This window comes from Bos mutus, chromosome 14 (genome assembly GCF_027580195.1).
Source record: "Bos mutus isolate GX-2022 chromosome 14, NWIPB_WYAK_1.1, whole genome shotgun sequence".
Classification (NCBI taxonomy): Eukaryota; Metazoa; Chordata; class Mammalia; order Artiodactyla; family Bovidae; genus Bos; species Bos mutus.
Window position 1 is genome coordinate 51,919,365 of NC_091630.1, and position 20,402 is coordinate 51,939,766.

Sequence of the window (20,402 nt, forward strand, 5' to 3'; positions counted from 1 at the left end):
GACGTCACGGTGGCGGCGGCCGTGGTTGGCGCAGGGTCCGCGGCTGCAAAGTGTGAATTACGCCGGGCTCGCGCCGGCGGCGGAGTGAAGTCAGGCTCCGGGGGAGGGGAGGGGAGGGGAGGGGGCAGGACCGCGGCCGGAGCTGGTGCCTGCATCCGAGCCCCGCGCGCGTAGGGTCTCGCTGCTGGCTCCAGCTGTGTGTTCTTGCACCGCTTTGCTCTATTTTTGCTCCGTTCCTGCTCCGCTGCCCTCCCACCCCCCGCCCCGGACCCTCTCCTCTGGGCCGAACAGCCTGGGGACGCCGGGGTTCCCCCTCCGATTTGGCGGGTGCTGCCTTCGCTTGCACCCCGGGAGCCGGGCGCGAGCTGGTCTTCGTTAACTGTCGCCGCGGCCGCCGCAGCGCCTTCCCGCCGGTGTCCACGGCGGAGTGTTGGGGTGGGGGAGGCGTGAGCGCGGCTTCCCGGCCCGGGGTCGGCGCCCGCCCGCCCTGCCCCCGCCTCGGCCCGGCGCCCCCGAGCCGCGGCCCCTTCCCAGCGCAGGGGCCGGCGGCCGCGGCAGGGCGGGCGCCGCGCGGGGGCAGGGCGGGCGTATTCAATGGAAGTATGTTACCAGCTGCCGGTGCTGCCTCTGGACAGGCCGGTCCCCCAGCACGTCCTCAGCCGCCGAGGAGCCATCAGCTTCAGCTCCAGCTCCGCGCTCTTCGGCTGCCCCAATCCCCGGCAGCTCTCCCAGGTAAACGCCGCCGCCGGGGCCCCCACACTTGGGGGCTGCTCTTTTGTTTACCTCCTTCCACCTGGCTTCACCTCCGCGACCCCTACTCCCCAGTCCTCGCCGTTCACCCCCCCCGACCAGCACTACCCGTTGTTTGGGGATGTCTAGGCTGACCCCCCTCGATTCGAGAGGCTTTTCTTTGATCCTCGGGACTCAAACCTCACCCCACCCCCCACCCCGGCCTGCTCGATGCTGGACCCGGGTGGGCTCTGGGAACCTCTTCGTACCCTCCCCAGGCTCGCCCCGCTCTGTGCTCAGCGGCTTAAGGGTCCGGAATGACTTAAGTCGTCTTCCTTTTCTCGACTTCTCAGTCTGGAAGTTGGGCCTCTTTCTTTCTTACTTGTGGTCCTGGGCACACCTGGCCACCCCGCACCCCTACACACCTGTGCTGGGTTTGCGCCTCCCGCGCGCCCCGCGGTGCTGGGATAGTCCTGCAGTTCTCCGAACAATAGGCCGATTCTCGGTTGCTCGTCTCCCTACTTACTCGATTCTGTGGATGGACCCTAAGTGAGGTCGGAGAAACAAGTATTCACAGTGCCTCCTCAAAGCTTCGGTTTCCGGAAGGTTGATAGCCAGGAATCAGTTTTATTTTTAATTTGATAAGATTTTTAAGAGAAAAACTACTGATGGAGCACTCACAGGAAGACTTTGTTTTGAATGGTCCAGTACCAGTTGCTCCTGAGAATTTCGGTTTTTTGGTTTTTTTTCCCCGTAGTGATGCTGTTGGCCCAGCCTCTTATTTCTGGCTGATTTTGATTGCCAGATTTAAAATAGGGAGGACAAAAGAATTTTGTTTACATTTGAACTGATTGCCCTCCATTTCTGCTGCCAGAACGTTACATGTTCATGATCACATTTTAAGTCACATATGTTTGTTTTTCCTGTTGATTAATATTAGCTTCTTTTATGGGAACATATCTCCCCCCCACACACACAAGTATATTGTAAGTAACTTGAACCCGGTCTGTATTTCTTTTTTTTTTACTGGCACCCGATAGAGATTTCTTAGAGTAGATGTGTCCAGTAAATATTTGTCATTTGCTTCTTTGCCTAAATAGTTTGGCGAGAGAGAGCAGAAGCCTATATTTGGGTTTATCTGAATTGTTTTTATTTAAAATCAGACTTCTTTCACAGGACAAAGTGGTATGCTAATGAGGTCAGAGTCAACTTGTAAAGATTACTGTAAGTGACACTTAAAAATAATGTTATGTAGTTATTTTGAAAGTTAGGTCCATGATCTGCCCTTACAGTACTGCTTAAAGCATTTTCAGGTTCCAAATTTTAAAAAATTGATACTAATGGATTAAAAAGGTTTTTAATGGTAGTAACTCTTTTTCCTTTCTCATATCAGTAGCGCATGACTAATACTCATTTCCGGTTCAGTCTAAATGTTATAATGAAGGCAATCAGTTATCACTTGTAAAATTATAAAAGGTGAATAAGGTTAGTTGTGCTCCCCAAGGAGAAAATGAATGATATCGGAGATTCCAAGGGAATTAATACAAGTAAGGCTGATGCCAGGGGTTTTACCTGATGCCTTAATTAATCCTCAGAGACCAATTTTAAGCCCCATTCCTTCTTAATTCATTTCCTACCTTTAGATATAAATGGGTAATGGAATTTTAAAATTGATTGTGGCAGATAAAGCAAATATTGGATAGTCACACTGTAATGCCATGCCATACTTAGTCGCTTAGTCGTCTCTGACTCTTTGGCATCCTTTGGCCAGGCTCCTCTGTTCGTAGGATTCTCCAGGCAACAGTACTGGAGTGGGTTGCCATTTTCCTTCTCCAGGGGATCTTCCCAACCCAGGATCCAACCTTCGTCTCTTGCATTGCACGCAGATTGTTTTACCTTCTGAATCATTTGGGAAGATGACTATACTTACTCTTAAAACTTAAAAAAAAAAAATTGTTTGTACCCCAAAGTGACGTGTACAGAAACTTCTGGTTCTCCTGAATTTTCAACTTAGTGATGGCCAACATTAAAATGACATTAAACTTACCATGGTGCTGAGTGGGTATGTTTATCATTTTCAAATTTTTTAATAATCATTTAATACTAAAACATACATCATAGTGATTTGTTTTGGGCCAATGGGAATTTGTAATAGACTGAAAAAGAGACAAATCTTGGAACCTTAATCAGAGCTTCTAAAGTAAATATTTGGTTAAATCAAAAGCTTCGTTTACCCTTGAATCTTGAGTTTCTAAGTCTAGAGCTACAGGAATTATAAAAAGTTTAGGTGGTTTTGTAGTTTCATTGAAAAGACTTGAGGAAACCTGTTCTTGTTTTTTTCCTCCTTAGGTACTAAGTAGAAGTCATTTTAGAGTACTTCTATTTTTTTTTTTTTTAGAGTACTTCTATTTTAAAATATGTTCACAACTAGCAATCTTTTCATTTTTCCATTTTTACTTTCATATTGGAGCCCAGTTCATAGTAGGGATTTAGTAAATACTGGCTGAATGAGTGAATAGCTAATGAAGTTGTCACTGACTGAGCCTCAGTTGAAAATAGGAAATCAACATAAAGACTTTCATCCAGGTCTAGCAGTAACTCATTTATCCAAAACTTGCTTTGGAGTTTGTAACTGTAGACTTTTTAACAGATTCAGGAAATCAGAAGACTCTGAGCAGCCAAAGGAGATTTGGAGATCCTCTGAGTTCTGACAAACTCCTTTTCCAAGTAACGGCACATTTGCAGGGGGCTTGGAGGCTTCTGGAGTCAGGTGTACACTGAGAGCGGCAAAGGTTGACAACTGATGCACCATAAGCTCAAGACTGCAAGAAACACTCTTCAAAACCAGCATCTTTTAAAAAGTTTGGCATCTTAAGTGTCTACAGCACAATCATGTTTTTGACATTAGTCAAAATAGTATTTAATAGAATCTGTTTTTAAAAGTTTAAAGATTGATACTGTTTAAAACAAACAAAACCTCCAGTTTGTGTTGGTGCTTAAATGGGAAAGCATGAGTTATCTGGAAAGTTCATTTATGTGGAGCACCAGTTCTCCCAAGGATGCCAAGTAAATGAGGCATTAACTTTTTGTTTTAAAACAGGTCATGTACCACTTTCTTGAATGGTTGATAATGAGATTTTTGAATTATTTGAAAAATAAGGATAATAGATTTTTGTGTGTGTGTGGCCATTTTGGGGATTTTTGTTAGCTGAATTTAAACATTTCTCTCGCAGAATACCTTTGTTATTTGGAAAACAAAAATGTGAGACCAGAAATTATCTTGTTCACCACTGTGGCCACAGTGCTTTTCATAGGTAGGTGCTTATTAAGTGTGGAAGTTGAGTTAGTATATTGGTAGCATGCCAAAACAGCACTGCTGCTGCTGCTGCTGCTAAGTCGATTCAGTCGTGTCCGACTCTGCGACCCCATGGACTGCAGCCTACCAGGCTCCTCTGTCCATGGGACTCTCCAGGCAAGAATACTGGAGTGGGGTGCCATTCACGTGGGATTATTTCAATCAGATTTTGTATGCACTGGAAGGAAACGAATCTAATTTGGGTGAGAAATCTGAGGTGTTCAGTTTTTTTAAAATGATCATAAGTCTATGGTATGTATTATTATTGAACAAAATTTGGGGATCTAATGTGCAAACATGTTTTTAGTACTGTAATAAGCTAAATTTGATTTCTGATTTAGCATCTGTATCTTTTTTATAGACTTAATTTTTTTAGAGCAGTTCTATGTTCATGGCACAATTGAGTAGAACATGGAGAGATGTACCCCTCCCCTGTTATCAACATCTCCTACCTGTGAGATATTTTATCATTTGTTACAGTTGTAACATTTGTTACAACTGCTGAACCTACCTCTGCACATCATTATCACCCAGAGGTGCATCCTTTGCCATAGGGTTCATTATTGGTATCTTTTTTTTTTTTTAATACAGAAACTATTCCACAAATATTTACTGAACACCTTCTGTGAATGTGTTAGGTACTGAGAAAATGCAAAGAATTAGTTAAAAAAAAAAATCATTTGTGAGCCTGCCAGCCTAACCAGGTTTTTCTTTTTGAAGCCTTGCCGTCCTTATTCGTAAACATTTTTAACTTGTAGTCATAGTGTACATCTGTCATCCTTAGCAGTGTTGTTAGTATAGGAAAGATGATCAGAGTCCTGTGTGTGCTGGAACAGTTCAGAGCCCCTTGGAAAACAGTTGATTCCTCCTTGAAGAAGCTTACAGAATTTTGGTGAGGAAAATGGTATGGTTATATGTGATATACTTGTCTAGTGGCATTATCAAGGTGTCATGAGACTACAAGAAGGTAAGCTTCACTTGGTAGTTCTTTAGGCTAAGGTTAAGAAGATATTTCTGGGTAAATGGGTGCATGTAAGGGAGGAGGAGAGACATGACACAGCTAAGTAGATGAATAGACTATCAGAAGAAGTTTTTCTGATGATGGCAATGTTTCCTGTATTATCTAATAGTCAACAGTCATATATCAGGGCCTCCCAGCTGGTGCTAATGGTAAAGAATCCACCTGCCAATGCAGGAGTTGTGGGTTTGATCCCTATGTCAGGAATATCCCCTGGAGAAGGAAATGGCAACCCACTCCAGTATTCTTGCCTGGAAAATGCCATGGACAGAGGAGCCTGGTGGACTACAGTCCATGGGATCACAAAGAGTTGGACATGACTGAGCAGCTGAGCACACACACACAGCCATGTATATAGCTGGATGAGCACTTGAAGTGTGGCTCGTTTTGACTGTGGGTTTGAATTTTCAGTTGAGTTCTGTTTAAATAGCTGCATGTGGCTATTGGCTCAGGTATTGGCAGATGTGGTGCGTAGTTGTAGTTGATGGTGGTTAGTGGTGATGCGATGTTGATCTGTCAGTAGCTCATTCTCTGGATGCTAAATGTAAGAGTTCCTTTCCGGCTGTTGCTGTTATCTGCAAAACTTCATTTAATACCTTCATGCAAGTTTGATCAGGTCTTTACAGTGAAATCACTTGATTGGGTCAGGAGGTAGGAAAGCTTTTTGACTTTCTCGAATCTTCACTTTTATGGTTCAAAGATGAATGAGCATATCTCTTTCCAATTGTATAGTATGCAGTCGTGATACTATATGTTAGATAAACATTTAAAATATTTTATAAACACTTAAGTAAATGCTTTATTGCTTCTGTAGATGTGCTGTGGTACACTGTTTTCACTTGCAGTAAACAAGAGTACACTTTCTGATACGTTTTTGTACATTTGCATTTCCTCTTTTGTGACATTTCCTCTGCTTCAGTTCAGTTCAGTCACTCAGTAGTGTCCAACTCTTTGTGACCCCGTAGACTGCAGCACACCAGGCTTCCCTGTCCATCACCAACTCCTGGAGCTTGCTCAAACTCATGTTCATCGAGTCAGTGATGCCATCCAACCATCTCATCCTCTGTCGTCCGCTTCTCCTCCCACCTTCAATCTTTCCCAGCATCAGGGTCTTTTCAAGTAAGTCAGCTCTTCACATCAGGTGGCCAAAGTATAGGAGTTTCAGCTTCAGCATCAGTCCTTCCAATGAACACCCAGGATTGATCTCCTTTAGGATGGACTGGTTGGATCTTCTTGCAGTCCAAGGGACTCTCAAGAGTCTTCTCCAACACCACAGTTCAAAAGCATCAATTCTTCGGTGCTCAGCTTTCTTCACAGTCCAACTCTCACATTCATACATGACTACTGGGAAAACCGTAGCTTTAATTAGATGGACCTTTGTTGGCAAAGTAATGTCTCTGCTTTTGAATATGCTGTCTAGGTTGGTCATAGCTTTTCTTCCAAGGAGGAAGCATCTTTTAATTTCATGGCTGCAGTCACCATCTGCAGTGATTTTGGAGCCCCCAAATATAAAGTCCCTCCTTTGCATATCCTGTGCTTATTTATGGCTGCTGTTATCTACCTAATAGATGGTAAAGGTGCACTGTTTCAAATGATAGCATAGCTGCAAGGCTCTTCACTAGCCTGTGTTCAGAAGCCAGTGGGGAGGATGATGGAGGGGGCGGGGAGGGTCGTGTAGCCAGTGGTGAACCAGGGAGTGATTCTGTTTCTGAGACTTTCTTCCTGCCCACTAGGCACTCCTTTGGTAGGAACCTTGGTTTCATTGTTCTGTTTGCAGAAAGGGTTCATAATTTGATTTAAATTCAGTGCTCCCATGTTTGGGCTTTTACTTCAAAATAAACGTGTGTGTGTGTATTTATACTGCAAATACCTGCTCCCACATAATATTAATGTAAATTTATAGTGTATTTGGACTGTAGTTTTGACTGAAGATTAGGGTGTTGAAATTGTTGGTTTATACGTTGTCATCAGGAGCATGTGTCGTCTGTGGGATGTGAAAGGTTGAGAGGTTTTAGCCCTTTGTCCAGATTTTGTGGCTTTGTTGCATTGCCTAGAGTTCTGTCAGCTGTATATACTGGATACTCAAAAGTTCTTTTTTAAACATGGAAGCCCTGCTAGAGGTAAAATATTAAGCCCTTTACAGGAGTTAGGAAGATCAGGGGGCTCACTTTAGGGGAAAACAGGGAGGGATGTGTGCCATCCATTCTTTTTGAAGCAGTTTGATAAGACTTCTGCTAACTCTTCCTTCCCTCCTTCCCTTCATTCTTTTCAAAAAGGGTTAGAGCAGTTTTAGAGAATTGAATTCTTTTCTGAGAATGGATACAGAGACAAGCTCGGAAGAGGAGACCTAAAGAAAGGGAAATAGACAAAGTTTAGCTTGACTCAATTTTTGTCTAGAATCATTAATAGTTATAGAGACCTTAGGAAATTTTACATGATAAAGATCCCTCACTGCATGCAGATACTCTTAATGAATTTAATTTTTTTTTGTCTGTACTATAGACTGTGTATCACATTTGCTGTGTTTTTGTAAAATCTTTCTAATTTTTTTAGAAATCTCTTGACTCATTATCTTTTTTTCACTCAGTATCTTTAGTCAAAGTTTTCTGGACCTTCTTACATTCCCTTTGACCACTCCAGAAAACTTCAACAATTGATTTTTATTCTTCTAATTAAAAAAAGTCAAAACCTATTTTATTATCACTACACATTGTTCATATTTTATCATTTGAATTGAGAGAAATTGAGTGTTTATTCTCTTCCACATTTAAATGGTCTGTTCTTGCCTGAAATTAAGGTAAATTTTTACGTTGTTGACAAATACACCGTTCAAAAGATTATTCATGAGTGAATGATACTTTTGTATGGTTGCATTCGGGTATAAATGTTCATGTGATCAGGGTATGGGGAAAGGGATAAAAATTATATTTGTAGATGAGCCTTCTAAGCATGCAGGGCTTCATTTTGGCTGCTGGCAGAAAGCCTTCTTAAGGGACCAGTGCCACTGATCTTGTGATGGACACGAATCTCTCCTGCTTCTAATTTTGAATGGGAATTTAGGCTTCTTGCTCCATGCCTCCACCTGCTGGTAGGGATTGGCGCTTCGTTTTCAGAAGATGGCTAGAGGGAGAAGGCAGGGACAAAGGCAGGGAGGGCATAGTTTGGGAAAGAAAAATTGTTAATCAGATGACTAAATTTTGGCCAAACTTACTCTATTTCTCAGAGTTTTGAGTAGACCAAACTTGGGCTCAAGACCATGTAAAGTACTCAGCAAACAGCACTTAATGAAGAGGCAGTAATCTCTCTTTAATATTAATTATAATTATTTGTTTTCACTTATTGAGTACCTCCTATGTGCCAGATACTATAATTGATGTTTTCAATCTTTATAAAAGATTACTTTATGAGATAATAGGCAGTACTCCCATTTTTACTGAATGAGTAAAAACTGAGCTTAGAGACGTTAGATCCCATTTTTACTAAGGAGTACATAAACTGAGTTTAGTACTTGCAGTTGCCTTGCCTGAAGCATCAGGCAAGATGTTGGAGAAGAGCCTTTGACGTTCCAGAGTCTTACTTTCAAACTGGTCTGCCTCATTGGTGAAGGCGAGTGAAATATAGTTAGACTTCTGGGTTTATGGGTTATAGATTTTGTTGACTCACAGAACTGGATAAAGAAAACATTTGATGATTTGAGACAATTATTTGAAATGATAACCTTCACTATGGTCTTCTCATTTCATATCTGGAATATTTTGTCCTAGACGCCATGTTCTAGGGGGACAAGATTTAGCCAAGTCATACTGTGAAGACAGTGACTAGGGTGGTGAGGTGATTTGAAACTGTATTGTTTGATATGTGACGGAGGAAATGGAAGGCATTTAGTCTGGAGAAGAAAAGACTCAGGAAGGGGTGGTAATGGAGGTGGGTAGTGGCTGTTGAGATGTGATGGAGCATTGCTGTCTTCTAGTATTTGAATGATTGCCATGTGAATGAGAAGAAAAGGATTAATTTAGATTTTGCTTTGGTTGTATGTTCTCAATTGCAGTGCCTTTTTCTTTGTGAGGTCAGTTGCTAATATACAGGAGGAGACCCAAGCTTAAAGTTGTCTCTTGTCCAAGGCAACACAGCCAGGTATTGAAAATAAATTCACCTCTGGGTCATTCTGACCCTTAAAGCCCATGCATTCTCTTCTACTTCCTCTTACTATCTGGGGAAAAAAAGATGTTACCTGAGGGTAGATAAGGACCAATAGATAGAAACAATAGAAATAGAAAGGGAGCTCTTATATTTAACCATACTAGTAATAAAAGAAATGCTTGTTAAAAGAATGATATTGACTTTTGTTTTCACATTGACAACTTTTTAAAAAGTAAGTGTATAGCTTGAAGATTGTACTCATGCAAGCTGCTAGTAGGAGTCTAAGTCATTTTAAGTTTTCTGAAAATTAATTTGACAATTGAATAAAATTAATACTTTTGCCTGATAATTTCCTTTTGGGAATCTGTACTGAGCAAATAACTAGAAATTTAGATAAAGATTAATAATCTTCAGGGATATTCATCATGTATTTATCACTGAAAAATTAAAAACCTAATTTCAGATCAGATCAGTCGCTCAGTTGTGTCCGACTCTTTGCGACCCCATGAATCGCAGCACGCCAGGCCTCCCTGTCCATCACCAACTCCCGGAGTTCACTCAGACTCACGTCCATTGAGTCAGTGATGCCATCCAGCCATCTCATCCTCTGTCGTCCCCTTCTCCTCCTGCCCCCAATCCCTCCCAGCATCAGAGTCTTTTCCAAGAATTGGTTAAATTATAGTATTCTTCTGAGTATATGATATTCTTTACATTGTGTGACTACTAAAATGCATTGAATTTAAAGTATATATAGTATGGTTTACAAATGGCTACATAAGTTTTAGTATTTCCTGTTATTTCTGTATTACGTACCTACTTAAATAACTTGGAAGAATTTGAAGATTATTTAATTGCATGAAAAATTGCTTATAGCAACATTAAGCTAGCAAACAAAACCTTGGCGTTTTAAAAAAATTTTTTGTTTAAAAATAAATCACAAAGCATAAACATTCACACACATTGAATGCTTGCAAAAGAGGGCTGGGGGCAGGGGGTGTGGAGCCAGTGTATATCCCAAAATGCTAATTGAGGCTATCTTTGGATGGTGAAATTATAAGTAACTTAACTTCTTGTTTAGAAGTTTATGTAATTTTACATGTTCTTTTAGCATGAATCTCCTTTTTAAAAATTTATTTTTAATTGAAGGATAGTTGCTTTACAATGTTGTGTTGGTTTCTGCCATACATCAACATGTATCAGCCATGGGTGTGTTTATGTCCCCTCCCTCTTGAACCTCCTTTCTACCTCCTACCCGGTCCCACCCCATCTAGGTCATCACAGAGCACAGGTTTGAAGTCCCTGCATCACAAAAATCTCTTTTTTAACTACAGTAATCCTAGAAAAAGTTAAATAAGTTGTATTTGGGCTGGATCTATGATCGAGATGTCCAGAGAAGAACACCTCATGAACACTGCCTCGTGAGATTATAAATTCCCAAAAGATACTTGGATGAAGTTCTTGTGTAGGGGTTTCACTCTTCTGATTCCCGCCGACTTCATGATTCTGTGATTCTTTGGTAACTCATTTGTGTGATTGGCAGGCATATAGCTTTCTGGTAATGATAAAGTGGTTTCACTGTCCATGGGAGGTGTTGGGAAGTACATTTAAGTATAGTTATTGTTTTAAAGAAGAGCTATTTGATGACAGCCTGTGAAGAGATTTTGAGCAGTGGTAGTGGTGGAAGGAATAGAAAGGAGGAGTTAGATCCTAGGAACTGATTTGATTTGAGAGGTTAAAAACAAACCAACAAAAATTTTGCACCTTTTAAATTTGGGAGACCAAGTAGTTAGATCATGAGGCTAGTTAACAAAAATACAAAAGAAGAGGCAGATTTTGTTTTTCTTCTTTTCCTCTTTTGTGTATGTGTGTGGAGGCCTGGGCAAGGGTGGTAGAGTGCATTTTATGTTCACATTAAATATGTCGAGTTCAAGTGTTTGGGGAGCCATCCAGGTGAGGATGTCCAATAGGCAGTATCTTAGGATGAAGGTTAAGACTAACAACATATTTTGACTTTTACCACAAGGGTTTTCAAACATTTTTTTGCTCACATCCCTTTGAAAAACTTGAAAAAAGACTGGCTCCCTTTTTACTCATCTAGAACTTTTCTTCCAAGTGTCAGTATTTGTAAATGATGTAGATTTTGGTGTATTACTTAAACCGTGGTATGAGCAAGCTCTTAATTTCAAGTCAGAATTTGTATATTTCTTTTCTCTTTGACCTCATTTCTATTTGATTGTTTCTGCTTATCCTTAAAATGCTTTCAAGTATAAAAGAATAATTATCAGTCACAGTATACTTTTGTACAACAAAAGCAAATCCATTCATTAATTTAATAGATGGAAATAGAAAATATTTTAGCAGTGTCACCATTTCTTCTGAGTTCTATGCAAAAACAATTATAATTTAAAACATTTGAAATTTTCTGTGTCTGTAAGGCTATGTCAAATTTATTTTGGCTTGAGTTGTTGATACAGTGATAGCCAGTAGACATTCAAAATAACATGTGAGTTATAAAATTTATAAGTATTAAATAGTAAAAATTTAATGGGAAGTGAATTTTATTTTAATCATTAATAGTTTTTATCTATTTATAAATATTATTAGAAAAGATGAAGTTCTCCATTGATTTTCTTCTTTCTTACTTTAATAGTGGAAGTATTGAGAAGTCTCATTTATAGATTTAGCAAATGGACTTGATCCTCTTTCCATTTTCATGATAGTAGGAGCTGGTGACTCCTTGACTTGAAAAAAAAAAAAACATTGATACACAGTCCGGAAAGCAATTAACTTTTTCAACATGAATGCTTTAAACTCTCCTTTGGGCTCCTCAGCTGTTGTCAGGCCCCAGCTACACAGGAAGTTTTAGGAAGTGTTGAGTTATCCCTGGTAGAAGAGGAGAGATGAAAGGGGAGAGGAGGTAAATGGAAAGTGTCAGTAGACTGGTTCTAGAACATTGTACATTTGGAAGCTGAGAACCTAGAAATCGATGGCCTTGAAACTCTCCATGCCTAGGTGCTCCTCAGGATGCGTGTGCCTGACCCAGTGTGTTAGCCACTGTTTACTGTATTTCATGTTACCTTGTTGCTGTATTTTATTGTTCTCCATATGGATGCACAAGCTAATAATTTACTATATCGATAAGTTAGTCAGAAACGAGTTACTGGCATATAGTAGGTATTCAAAATGGTTTACTAAAATGGAATTATAGTCCTGGTTTGATGTATGGAGGAATGCACTACATTGTTAATGGAAAAATGAACTGAGTTTGGAGGCAGATAGTCTACAAAAAACATTTTGCCCATTTCAGAGCTGAGAAGGTAAGCTTTCTGCTATAATATTTATGACCTGGAATCATAGAACATCAAAGTGAGAGGAGTCTGGGCGAGTCAGCCCCCCAGCATCTAGCTGAGTAACTGGAACCAAGGGGGTTAAGCACATGCTGGGCAATGTGAAGTCTCTTCAGCTGAACACCCTGATTTTGGCTATTCCATTTTTGCTTGAACACGTTTGGAATGAGAAGACTACTGCTTTTTAAGGCAGTCCATTGCAGTGTTGAAAGGTGTGATGGGTTGAATAGAGTCCACCAGAAATTCATGTCTATGTGGAAACTCAGAACGTGACCTTATTTGGAATGAAGATCTCTGTAAATGCAGTCAAGATGAGGTCATATGGGTTAGGGCAGACTGGAGGCTAAGAAGAGGCAGGGACCCAGAGAGCCTCTGACACACAAGAAAGCAAGCCATGAAGAGCGAGCAGAGACTGGACTCATGGCAGCTGCGGGCCAGGAACTCCAGTGCTGGCCGAGCCACGTGGGAAACTACTACACTGCTGGGAGGACTCCTCCCTCAAGCCTTCGTTTACTCAGAGCAGCACAGCCCTGCCCACACCTTGATTTTGGACTGCTAGCCTGCAGACGGAGAGTAAATATCTGTTGTTGTAAGCCCCCGTGTTGGTGGTCCTTTACTAATACACACGGCTTTGAACGTTTTAAAATGGGTTTGTTCCTTCTTGGAATTGTCAGGAGTTTATGGAGCACTTTTACTCTGCCAGGCATTTGGCTTGGTTTATCAAAAATAAATAAGACATGCTTCCTGCCTCCATTCTTAGAGTTCGTCCATCAGGAAAGACATCTGTGTAAGGACATGATTGCAGTACTTGATTAGGATTGTGTGTGAAGTTCAGTGGTGGCACAGTGAAGCTGGGAGAACCAAGGAAGGTTTGACAAGAGACCTTTATGCTTGCTTAGAAAGAAAGAGCTGAAACTCCACCTGTGTGGGAGTTCTGCTCGATTCTGCCTCTGAGAGTGCTGTCACTCCTACTAGTTCAAGGTATGTAGTATCCTGTTGCTAGAGTTCTCTCTGGCCAGATCTGTCAAAAAAAAAATTTTTATTTTTGGCTGCTCCATATGGCTTGCAGGATCTCCATTCCCTGACCAGGGATTAAACACAGGTCTCCACAGTGAAAGCGTCGAATCCTAACCACTAGACCACCAGGGGACGTCTCGAAGTAATTTTAAAAATGCAACCAGATCATGCTACTCTGCTGAAAAATCCCTGTTTCATGGTTCTTGTCATAATGAAAATAAAATCCAAACTCCTTTTCATCATACAGCCCCATGGGATCTAATCCCTCCTAAGCTCAGTCTTGTTTCCTTATGCAGTGGTCTTCTTGCTGTCTGTGAACATTGTCAGGTTTCTTCCCATCTTTGACCTTGCACCTGCTTTGCCCCCAGACCCAAGGTCTTCTGTGCCTCTTCTTCCTTCAAGTCTCAGCTCACCCTTAGCAGAGGAGCCTTCCCTGACCACCCTATTTAAAAAGCACCCCTCCCTCATCTGTTTTATTACCTTGTTTTATTTATGGCACAGACCCACTAATTGGATTTGTCTATTTCTGTCTGACTTCCACCCGGACCTTATTCTCCATCCCTGCCACCACAGAAGGTGTGGTCAGGAAGCACAAACCTTGTTCACACTATTCCCTGCTGTGTCCTTCCTATACAACACATAGAAGTGTTCACTACAGAAGAAGGGAGACAAACTTCCTCCGTCAGAGTCATGCTCATCATGTCATGTCATACGTCACCACAACTCTCTTTGGGATGAATCCCAAACCATATTCTTAACTTGACGATTTCATTTTATAGTCCGAGACTTTTCCCTCCCCCCCCCAAAGTTCCAACTTCATTTTTATACCCTTTCTGAGCTGCCCTCTGTGGTGTTGGAGCTATCTTAATCTCTAAGATTACGTAATCTTTTTTAAGGATGCGTTGAGATTTAGAAAAATTACCCAGAGTAGCAAAGCTGTAAACAGTGTTTCTAGGATTTGGATTTAGATCTTCTTCTGAGAGTGCCTTTCTGATTGTGCTTCTCTGAGTTTTTTTCAGTGAGTGGGAAGGAAAAACCCAGAATTAAAACAGGAGCCCTGTCCATTTGGACTGGGAATAGCAAACACATTAAAAGAGAGAGTTGGGTGATATTTGTTAAGAGGAATTCTAAAAAGTCACTTGAATTTTTTTTTGGACCAAAGTTAATACACACTTGTTATAAAGAAAATAAGCATTGTCCATAGTCTCCCATCCAGAGATAACTGCTGTTAACATTTTAGACATTTTTATCTCATGTTTTTCTGTGCAGAAGTAAAAGAATGTGCTATACACAGCTTTCTCCACATTTGGGGTTTCCTTAGGTTGGTTTTTATAGAACTGGGATTACTGGTTCAAAGAGTGTGAACACTTGAATACAATTTTTACTTCTACATTGCTTTTCTAAAGCAACAATTTCAGTACTCTGGAGACTGACCAAAGGCCAATTGCATGAAACTTTGGAAAGTGTAATGCTGTTAAACTTGTTGGAGTGAGAAAAATGAAAATCTGTGGCATTCTTCATTGGAGCTCCTCCCATTTCACTCCACTGTGTCCTGGCTTGCTTGGCATGTGGTTCTGCCAGTAGGAAGCAGGGCATCCAGACTTCAGCTTGAAGAGGGTCAGCTCTTTGGAGTGATGGGTGATGTGCAGTGATGTCTTCTGTGGATGGGGATTTTCAGAAGCGTAGGGGAAGGGCCGGTGGTGAGCTCAAAGAGCCTGGAACTGCAGTGCTGTTTGGGGTAAACATGTTGCTCGATAAGGTGGAGCATAAACCCAGGAAAGACCTGAGAAGATCCTGAAGTTACATGCATGCGCCTGGGAGATGTGAAAGGGCCCTGAGGAAAGGAAACCTGGGGCAAACTGGAACAGAGGCTGAACATCACAGAAGCCCCTACCCACGCACGTACCCGCCAGCAGGGAAGGGAACCTCACTGGCTTGAGGAGTTGAGCATAACCTCTGTCCTGTCACAGGCTGACCACGAAGTTATGCAAAGCTGCAGGCCCTGGGAAGTCAGGCTTGAAAATAAAAAGATCTATTTAAAACAACACTGAGCAGAGACATGAGTGATGACATACCTCGGGGAGGCAGAGTTCACATATTTAGCCTAGGCATGATACCAGACAGAAAAGTCAAACACAGCAACAATACCTATAAGGTTGAAAGAATCAGAGTCCAGAGTTGCTACATTATATAAAATCCCAAGGCTTAGCAGTAGCAAAATTACAAGCCATGGAAGAAAACAGAAAGAAAGTGTAACTAGTGCATAGGGGGGAAAAAATAGCAGCCCCAAAAATTGTGTCTGAATGTTCCCAAATGCTAGATTTAGTAGACTTCAACTACTGTAACTATGTTAAAAGAACCAAAGGAAACTGTATTTAAATAATTAAAGGAAAATATGACAATAGTTAATCAACAAATGGAGATTCTCCAACAAATGGAGTGTAAAAATTATTTAAAAAACAAACAAACAACCCAAAAAGAAGCCTCTCCTTGATAGAATGTCAAGACCTATAACCTGAGTCCAGTCATGAGAAAATAGAGTGAAACTTGGGATCATGCTACATGAGCACCCGACCGGTACTCTTGAAAGCTGTCAAGGTCATGAGAAACAAAGAAGTTATTACAGATTAGAGGAGACTAAGGAGATCCAACCAGTTCATTCTGAAATTTCTTTGGAAGGAATGATGCTAAAGCTGAAACTCCAGTACTCTGGCCACCTCATGTGAAGAGTTGATTCATTGGAAAAGACTCTGATGCTGGGAGGGATTGGGGGCAGGAGGAGAAGGGGACGACAGAGGTTGAGATGGCTGGATGGCATCACTGACTCGATGGACGTGAGTCTGAGTGAACTCCGGGAGTTGATGATGGACAGGGAGGTCTGGCATGCTGTGATTCATGGGGTCACAAAGAGTCGGACACAACTGAGCGACTGAACTGAACTGAAGGAGACATAATGGCTAAATGCAATATGGTATTCTGCATTAGATCCTGTAACAGAAAAAAGATGTTTGAGGGAAAACTGGTGAAATCTGAGTAAAGTCTACAGTTTTGAATCCATGTTACTTTCTTTTGATAAGTGTATCATGATTATGTAAGGTATTAACTTTAGGAGAAGCAAGGTGAAGCATATACAGGAACTCTCTGTACTGTCTTTGCAGCTTCTTTGCGAATAAATCTAGATGTATTCCAAAGTGAAACGTTGAAATGGAAATTCTAGACTTGAAGACTACAATACCCAAAATGGAAAATTCACCAGAGGGGCTCAGCAGCAGTTTTAGGATGCTAGTAAAAACAGTCAATGTATCCGAAGACAGACCAACAGATAGGATTCAGTCTGAAAAAGAGAAAAATGTACAGAGCCTCAGACTCAAGCATAAAACATATGTGTAATGGGAATCTCAGAAAGAGAGAGAAAGATTCAGAAAACAGCATTTTGGGAAACTTCCCAAATTTGATGAAGAGCTTTACACATCCAGGAGCTCAGTGAATCTTGGTAAGATAATACAAAGAGACCTGTGCCTAGATGCAGCATAGACAATCTGTTGAAAGACAACAAGGAAACCGTGAGAACAGCAAGACAAAGAATTCAGTTACCATCAGTGGCTGCCTTCTCCTCAGAAACTCTGGAGGCAGTGGGGTGACATGCCTGAAGGGCTGGAAGAAGAAAAGCTGCCTGTGAACAATTCTACATTTGGCAAAGCTATCATTCAGAAATGAGGGTGAAATAAATATGTTCCTATGCAGAGACTGAGAGAAATTTGTAGCAAGCAGACTGGCCTTAAAAGAAATAAGAGAAGCTCTTAAGGTTGTCAGGAAGTGACACCAGATGGTAAATCAGATCCACAGGATAAGATGAAGACACTGGAAATCTAAATATGAAGGTTAATATAAAAACTTTAAATACATTTTTCCCATTTCTTGACTTGTAAAGAAGGCATTAGATGAGATCTAAAAACAAGCTTAGTATCTGTAACATTTCACCCCCCAACCCTAGCTCCATCACGTTATAATTCATCTTCAGTTCAGTTCAGTCAGTCATGTCTGACTCTGTGACCACATGGACTGCAGCACAGCAGGCCTCCCTGTCCATCACCAACTCCCGGAGTTTACTCAAACTCATGTCCATCGAGTCAGTGATGCCATCAAACCATCTCATCCCTCTGCTGTTCCCCTTCTCCTCCTGCCCCCAATCCCTCCCAGCATCAGGGTCTTTTCCAATGAGTCAACTCTTCGCATGAGGTGGCCAAAGTATTGGAGTTTCAGCCTCAGCATCAGTCCTTCCAATGAATACCCAGGACTGGTCTCCTTTAGGATGGACTGGTTGGATCTCCTTGCAGTCCAAGGGACTTGCAAGAGTCTTCTCCAACACCACAGTTCAAAAGCATCAATTCTTTGGCTCTCAGCTTTCTTCACAGTCCAACTCTCACATCCATACATGACCACTGGAAAAACCATAGCCTTGACTAGACAGACCTTTGTTGGCAAAGTAATGTCTCTGCTTTTGAATATGCTATCTAGGTTGGACATAACTTTCCTTCCAAGGAATAAGCATCTTTTAATTTCATGGCTGCAGTCACCATCTTCGGTGACTTTGGAGCCCCCCAAAATAAAGTCTGACACCGTTTCCCCATCTATTTCCCATGAGGTGATGGGACCAGATGCCATGATCTTAGTTTTCTGAATGTTGAGCTTTAAGCCAACTTTTTCACTCTCCTCTTTCACTTTCATCAAGACGCTTTTGAGTTCCTCTTCACTTTCTGCCGTAAGGGTGGTGTCATCTGCATATCTGAGGTTATTGATATTTTTACTGGCATTCTTGGTTCCAGCTGTACACAGATTGTTCCAAGCTGTTTGCCTTTTGGTCCTTACCATCTCAACTTTGCTGACAAAGGTCCATCTGGTCAAAGCTATGGTTTTTCCCGTGGTCATGTATGGGTGTAAGAGTTGGACTATAAAGAAAGCTGACCACCCAAGAATTGATGCTTTTGAACTGTGGTGTTGGAGAAGACTCTTGAGGGTCCTTTGGACTGCAAGGAGATCCAACCAGTCCATCCTAAAGGAAGTCAGTCCTGAATATGCATTGGAAAGACTGATGCTGAAGCTGAAACTCCATTTCTTTGGCCACCTGATGTGAAGAACTGACTCATTGGAAAAAGACCCTGATCCTGGGAAAGATTGAAGGCAGGAAGAGAAGGGGACAACAGAGGATAAGATGGTTGGATGGCATCACTGACTCGATGGATATGAGTTTGAGCAAGCTCTAGGAGTTGGTGTGGACAGGGAAGCCTGGCGTGCTGTAGTCCATGGAGTCACAAAGAGTCGGACAACGACTGAGCAACTGAACTGGACTGATCTCAAAATTTTTGGTTTCAGGACCACTTTCCTCTCTTAACAAAATTGGTAAAGAGGCTAAAGAGATTTTTTTTAAACTATGGGTTTTATCTCTTGATTTTTTTTTTTTTTTTGTATTACAAAGTAGAAAAATTCAAATACTATTCATTTAACAATAACAGTAATAACCAATTGTGTGTTAACATAATTTTTTTTGGGGGGCTTCCCTCATAGCTCAGTTGGTAAAGAATCTGCCTGCAATGCAGGAGATCCCAGTTCGATTCCTGGGTCAGGAAGATCCTTTGGGGAAGGGATAGGCTACCCACTCCAGTGCTCTTGGGCTTCCTGTGTGGCTCAGCTGGTAAAGAATAGGCCTGCAGTGTGGGAGACCTGTGTTCGATCCCTGGGTTGGGAAGATCCCCTGGAGGAGGTAAAGGCTACCCATTCCAGTATTCTGGCCTGGAGAATTCCATGGACTATAGTCCATAGAGTCGCAAAGAGTCGGAGACGACTGAGTGACTGAAATGAACTGGTCTCAAAATTTTTGGCTTTAGGACCATGCTAACAAAATTGGTGAAGATGCTAAAGAGCTTTTTTTAAATATGGATTTTTATCTATTGATATTTTTTGCATTACAAAGTAGAAAAATTCAAATACTATTCATTTAAAAAATAACTATACCAATTGTGTGTTAACAAAATGTTTTTTAATGAAAAAAAATTCTGTATCTTCCAAAGCACAAAAATTAATGAGTATCATTGACTTACACTTTTCAGATTTCATTAGTTTTTGCTTAATGGAAGACAGTCTGCTTGGAACTTGTTTCAGTGTGTTGCTTTGGCTGAAGTATATGAAGAAAATCCAGCCCCGCTAGTTGGAAAAGAGATGTATTATAGTTGCCTGTCCTTATAATGGTGGATATTTTTCTTTGATGTGATGCCAGAACTCAAGAAGTGGTAGTTTCTGAGAAGTTAGTTGCAATGTAGAATGTAAAACATATTGGTGAATTTTTTGATTCATTGTTAAACTTCAAAGCTCATTGCTCCTGTTTAAAGGATAATGGAATAAAAAGTTTGCTGTCTGAAGTAATATATTTAGGGGGGAAAAAAAAACAACTATTAGGGTAATCAAGTGTTGTGTAAGAGTATCTTTTGAAAGGCTTTTCATTAACTAGCTTTTGAGATTTCTACATTTAATGGCTTCAGTAAGTTGGGACTTAGTTTAAACTCCTGGAAGCTGGAATCACAGATTTTTCTGTATTATTACTAGGTACTTAATTTATAGCTTAGTCACAGCATCATCCATGTGGTGCTAGTGGTAAAGAACCCTCTTGCCAGGGCATGAGACGTAAGAGACTTGGGTTTGATCCCTGGGTCTGAAAGATCCCCTGGAGGAGGGCATGGCAACCCACTCCTGTATTCTTGCCTGGAGAATCCCATGGACAGAGGAGCCTGGCTGGCTACAG

At 41.3% G+C, this 20,402-nt stretch overlaps 1 protein-coding gene across 2 annotated transcripts in view; it reads left to right on the forward strand.

Moving 5' to 3' along the window:
• The first annotated feature begins 210 nt into the window (after positions 1–210).
• Positions 211–20,402, forward strand: part of PDE7A (phosphodiesterase 7A) — a 106,823-nt gene continuing 86,631 nt past the window's right edge. Inside the window, exon 1 of one of the 2 annotated variants that reach the window (XM_070382324.1) lies at positions 211–732. In XM_070382324.1, the coding sequence (XP_070238425.1) occupies positions 595–732 (138 nt within the window). In that variant the 5' untranslated portion in view covers positions 211–594. The remainder of the gene's footprint in view (positions 733–20,402) is intronic. The other variant, XM_070382323.1, reaches the window with a different exon arrangement.